The 6330-nt window shown below is 36.6% G+C and overlaps 1 protein-coding gene across 8 annotated transcripts in view; it reads right to left on the bottom strand.

Moving 5' to 3' along the window:
• PCNX (pecanex homolog (Drosophila)) overlaps positions 1 to 6330 on the bottom strand; it is a 129206-nt gene that overhangs the window by 35385 nt on the left and 87491 nt on the right. For all 8 annotated transcript variants that reach the window (XM_014539289.1, XM_014539287.1, XM_014539286.1 and 5 more), the window contains 3 exons: positions 4981 to 5158; positions 2319 to 2427; positions 683 to 812 (listed from right to left, as the gene is read on the bottom strand). In XM_014539289.1, the coding sequence (XP_014394775.1) occupies positions 683 to 812; positions 2319 to 2427; positions 4981 to 5158 (417 nt within the window). The remainder of the gene's footprint in view (positions 1 to 682; positions 813 to 2318; positions 2428 to 4980; positions 5159 to 6330) is intronic.

Genomic DNA, 6330 nt, shown 5'->3' with positions numbered 1-6330 from the left:
ACTTATAACTGTGTGACAAAGCCAATTACTTAACTTCTCTCTGCTTCAGTTTTTCCACCCATAAGATGGGGAAAATGGAACTACTGCCTCAGAAAGATCATGTTATGTACTACTTTTTATTATTAGGCCAAAAAAATGTAGCTTCCCATACAACAGTAAGACACCTATCACCTGTAGGAAAAGTATAGTCACTGGTGCATGTAGTGTCCCAGACTGCGAGAGGGCACAGGAGAGGCTGAAGGACTGCCTCCCTCCCGTGCCTGAATTTCATGCACCAGGCCTCTAGTGACTGTTATAATGATGTAACACTATATAGTATAAAACTTCAGAGTATTATTAACATGGAACAATTCTAAGAAATAGTATTAAAAGAAAAAAGAGAAAAATCAGTATATCCAACTAAAATTATGTTTTAAAATCTTATAAATATATTAACCAATGTAACCCCAATAAAAGTAATTTAAAAATCTTATAAATAGAAAAAAAGGTTGAGAAATAAGGAGTAATTATTCTCTGACTCTTCTAATTTACATAATTTTGAAACTTTTAGAAGTATTTATAAAATTTTAGCAAAGTAATTTAACACAAAAAATTAACAATCCTGGTTTATGTATAATTATGCTGTCAATTGTTTTCTAATAAAAAACATAAAATTGGCTTTAAAATGCTTTATTTTACTCACTTATAGTCTCTCTCCCAGAATTTCACAGGTCGAACATATGAAGTGATGAATATTGCACTTCCCAGGAAGGGGTTCAGTGGTGTGGAAAAGAAGGCTGATACAGCAGCCTGAACAAACAACATGGCTGAATCTATGGGAAAACTGGTTAAGGACCTAACATCCATCTGAGTGCACACACAAACAATACACACACACACACACACATCTCACAAACATGCTGCAATTATAGCAATTAGAAAAATGATGTTCATGAGAGAAATACAGGAAAGGGTGCCACTGGACAGCACATGGGTAGAAGTAGAAAGACACAGCGTGATGAAAGGCACGATGCTCGGAAGGGAGCTAAATAAATATCTGCTAACAGGTATTAGATAAAAGCCCATATGTCACTTCTGGGTAGAGATACTTGGATTTAACTTTCCAGAGGATAAAACTAAACTTTACAGATACCAAAAAAAAAAAAAAAAAAAAAAAATCTACATTCCAAAATCTATGTGGTTCACTAAACATTACTTTTATTTAGAAAGTACTTTTAAGAAATGATGAGAGCCGAAACCGGTTTGGCTCAGTGGATAGAGCGTCGGCCTGCGGACTGAAAGGTCCCAGGTTCGATTCCGGTCAAGGGCATGCACCTGGGTTGCGGGCACATCCCCAGTAGGAGATGTGCAGGAGGCAGCTGATCGATGTTTCTCTCTCATCGATGTTTCTGACTCTCTATCTCTCTCCCTTCCTCTCTGTAAAAAATCAATAAAATATATTTTTTTTTTAAAAAAAAGAAATGATGAGAATAGAAGATTTTAGACATACGATTATAAAAAATGTTTTGTATCTTCATTCAAAAAATATTTCTAAACACATTTTGTATTTATTGAAAATTCATGATAGATCAGGATAATCTAAGAGAATTATGTAATGTCTAATCATGGGGGTGTACACCTGAAACTAATGTAATATAGTATGTCAACTGTAATTGAAAAATTAAAAAATGACTTTAAAAAATGCTTGGACTTTAATAGTCATATATATAAACATAATTTTTTAAATCAGCATTATCCTATATAATAAAAGGGTAATATGCAAACTGACCGAACAGCTGAACAACTGGTCGCTATGACACACACTGACCACCGGGGGGCAGACACTCAACACAGGAACTGCTGGTCAGTGCACTCCCACAGGGGGAGTGCCACTCAGCCAGAAGCTGGGCTCACGGGTGGCGAGTGCAGCGGTGGTGGTGGGAGCCTCTCCCGCCTCCACGGCAGCACTAAGGATGTCCGACTGACGGCTGGGGAACAGGCCTAAGCCGTCAGTCAAACATCCCCACAGGGCTCCCGAACTGCAAGAGGGCGCAGGCTGGGCTGAGGGAACCCCCACGAGTGCACAAATTTTGTGCACTGGGCCTCTAGTTTAATTATAAGACCGTAATACTTTTCTCATGTCCAGATGATCTGTGGGGCACAGATGTTAATACAAGTTAAACAATCAGTATAGGTGTGGACTCAGAGAATAGCGAGTTTTTGATAGTTTACCACATGGTAACCTATATTTTACACCTGTGAAAGGTTATCCCTACAAACCAACATTTCCATCAAGGATATGACTGCCCTTTCTTATAAAACTTTTATGAGAAGGATACGGGGCACTGCAAAGGGCTGAGCAAAAGCATGGAAAGCAGAACCCCATGTAATTTGCCATGGGGCAATGTAAGTGTACACAAACTGCAGTTTATAAAGGAGCTCCCAAAGCTGTGGAAGGATAAAGAAAGAAGCAATCAGTAAAAAACATTGGATACTTGAAAAACAAAATAAAACACCTCTAAAATGTTGTCTACCTAGTAGGAAAATGGTATTGACATTATTTGCCATTTGCATAAAAAAAGATATATCAACTTCTAAGACATTATATATTTTTAAGTAAAGACAGCTAGCTGATTTATGAATTGTGTTCCATCTGTTTAAAAAATTCTATGTCCTCTATTGGCTATTGACTACTACAACAAGCAAAACAAAAGGTAGAAAATCCAGATGTCTGTAAAGCTAAGTAATGCATATATATTTTGATTCTAAGATATTTCCCTCGAATTTTAGTGCTCTGCAAACTGGGTGTGTTTTAAATGCAATGTCCAAAGAAATCTAAAAGTAGCCAGGCAGGGGATAAAGTTGTAATACAGTGTCACTGCCTGTTTGCCTCAGAATTTACATGTATATTAAGCATCTGCATGAAATCTCAATTGTTATTGTCAATGGAAACACAATATACTTTTAAATCTTATTTAAATTAGGGTCTGTTTTGTTGTTTAACATGTCTTCAACAATGAAACAAAATTAGTATACATGCCCAAGATTGCCTCTGCATGCTAGGCAGTGCCAGGCCCAATTCTCCAAACAGATCACAGAATCTTAAAAGCAAGAGGTTCTGACTCACTCGGTGCCATGATTCATGCACCTATTTAAATCGTTTAGCTGATTTACAATGAACCTGTTTAACTTCCAATTTAAAAAAGAAATAACAACTTCAACCAATTAGAAAATGCAGATGAACCCTTGCATTCTTTGTCATGGCCCCAAACTATGCTGGTGATTTTTGGTACTAATGTGTTCAGGATGACAGGAAGTAAAAGCGGGATGTATATTAACAAGATGCCATTATAACTCCTTAAAAGCAATGATTCAGAAAATTGTCCAGAGTCTAGATGTGAAAGGGACTGTACTCCAATTTTGACTGTAATATTGAAGAAAAAATAATATACAATTACACGGATAAGTAGTTAGTGGGTAAAAATATTTTTGTATATATTCAGAATAATTTTTTCTTAAAAGGCTATTAAATCAATAGTGCATTTTACAATGGTATCTTAAAAAAATCTACCTAAAGAGAACCCTTGACTATTACTTGCTTATTACAGCTAGTAAGTTCTATTAAGTAGCCATATAAAATGTAAACTTCTAAGAACAAATCTTTCTCTGAACAGAGTATGCTCTCAAAAACAATTTGCTTAACAAATGAAAGCATTAAGAAGATCCAAACTTATACAAGTAAGTGCAGTGACTCTATTTCAAGGATTGTTTAGTTTATATTTTACTGCAATTTTCATTTTTTTCCAAACCAATATAAAAAGATGCAATACAATTTCCAATCTAAATATTTAAATTTGTGAGCCACCACATGCTTCTTTATACAAACAATTCTCTGATTAACTTTCTGGCTTCCTCCTTTGGTTAACCATGCTCACTAGAAGAGGAAATAAATAATAAAAATGCATACAAATTAGCGATTGAGCAAATATAATATTGCAATATTTTAGAAGTTAATTAGCTTAATATTTAGCATAATATTTTGAAACTGATCATCACTAAAACCTTGTTCAGATTAATGGTTTCCAATTTGTACTGTTCCCATCCTAGGTCAGATCTCTATCACATCTAAATTACTGTCACAATCTCTTAAGCTGTTCTCCATACCTTCAGGTTCTCTCTTCCCCAATTCATCCCAAATGTGGCTGACCAGGCTAACTTTCCTAAAATTGGGCTTTCATTGTGTTTTGTAGCTGCTCATATGCTTCAGCTCTGTTACCTATCAAATGGGATAATATATGTCAAAGTCCTTTGCATGTGGTCAGCGTTAACATGAAATCTAAGCTCTATTTACCTTACAAATAACCTGACTGCACAACCGACTTCATTTAGAAAGGTAGTGTGGTTCAGCAAAAAGGTCCTTGGAATGGTAAGGCAGAAGAGCCAGACTTTACCATCTCATTCGTAAAAGGACTAAAAGCACCTCTCTTATGGTGGATACCATATTTTAGAACCATTTTGTAAACTTCAAAGCATTCTGCAATTGTCCCTATCAAACTAATTTCTGACTGCTCCCACATGGCCTGACTGCTCTGGGTACCTACCATCTTCAATCAGCTTTCAGGTTATTTTCTCTCTCCATCTATCTCCAGCCCACAGCCCAGTTCAACTGTTACCATGTCTATTTCTGAAATTATCCCCAAACTACACCCCCCTTTTGGAAGACCCTATATATTTAAATATATATACTTATTGGTGTTTTTCTAATGGTTCCATATAACTTAATCTTATCTTCTTCGCTATTACAAGAAGTATGTCTTATGGATCACAATGACTAGCATTATTTAGGGATTCTAATATGCTCCAAATAACTGGTTAAATGAAGAAAAATGTTACTTAAAAGATAATGTCATGAATGAAATGCAAGGATAATACTCACTAAATAGTGTATGACTTGGGGAGGTGCTTTTTACAGAGAGGGATATTCCTCTAGTGATGAATTACCTTGTTGAAGAGTATGGACATGAAGAACAGATCCAATAGCATGGTCTCTGAAAACGCTTCATAGTCAATTTTGAAAAAGAGCACAGTGAAGACAACTGTGACATACTGATACGTAGGGCTGCTAAAGGAGGATCGGAGCAACTTCAGACCAGCAATGGTGATCATTAAAGCACCTAGTCTAGAATAAAAAGACAGCACAACTCATCAACTAGTGACCGAAAACTTGAGAAAACCTACCAACTTCAGAAAAACCACCATTTTATTTACTTAGCTTACAATATATATATTGTAATATATATATTACAATATATATATTACAAATTTAAACTTCTAAAAATAATTTATATAGCTAAGCAAATCACATCCAAAAATAAACTACCATAATATTCCCTTTTAATAATATGTATTATGACTTTTATCCTTTTATAAATCAGTTTAAGAAATAAGTTAACAGTATTATAATTCCGACATTTGGTTTTCCAGTCTCTCGACATTTCTATTGCTTTAACATTAATAGCATTTAGCACATAAAAAAACATATTAACACTTACCCAATAACATATACCTAGTCTAATGGGTAAGCCAACTACACAGGGTGGGGCAAACATAGGTTCACAATTGTTCATATGGAAAAAATACAATAATTCTATATAATAAAAGGCTAATATGCAAATTGTCCCATCGGGAGTTCAATCACTCACTATGATGTGCACTGACCACCAGGAGGCAGTGAGGAACAGGGCAGGGGACCAGCAGCAGCAGCAGCGGCAGGGCACTGAGGGAGCGAGGGAAGGAGGAGGCAGGGAGGCAGGAAACCTGATGAGCCCTGATTGCCAGCCAGGCCTAGGAACCCTACCTGTGCACAAATTTCGTGCACTGGGCCTCTAGTTACTAAATAATAATACAAGAATAAACTGTGTTTCACATAAAACAACTATAAATCCATTTTTGCCCCACCCAGCAAAAATAACCATTTCCCAAACTTACCATCTAATGTTAAAGAATAACCTTATTTAATAAGTATCCTCTCATCAAGTACCAATCAACAATAAGATGTCTGGAGTAGTGAAATGCCAAGAGCAAAAGCAAATGTTCAGAAAAGGAAAGTCAAAGACAAAATTTCACCTGGATTTTATTTTTAATATTAGAGGCCCAGTGCACAAAAATTTGTGCACTCGGGGGGTGTTCCTCAGCCTGGCATGCGCCCATTTGCAGTACAGGACCCCTTGAGGGATGTCCACCTGTCGACTTAGGCCCACTCCCCGGGGGATCAGGCCTAAGCTTGCAGTCAGACATCCTTCTGGCATCCAGGGAGCCCTGGGGGGATGTCCGACTAAAGGCTTAGGCCCC

The sequence above is a fragment of the Myotis brandtii genome, unplaced genomic scaffold (assembly GCF_000412655.1).
Source record: "Myotis brandtii unplaced genomic scaffold, ASM41265v1 scaffold213, whole genome shotgun sequence".
Classification (NCBI taxonomy): Eukaryota; Metazoa; Chordata; class Mammalia; order Chiroptera; family Vespertilionidae; genus Myotis; species Myotis brandtii.
This window is presented reverse-complemented; position numbering and strand designations above follow the sequence as displayed.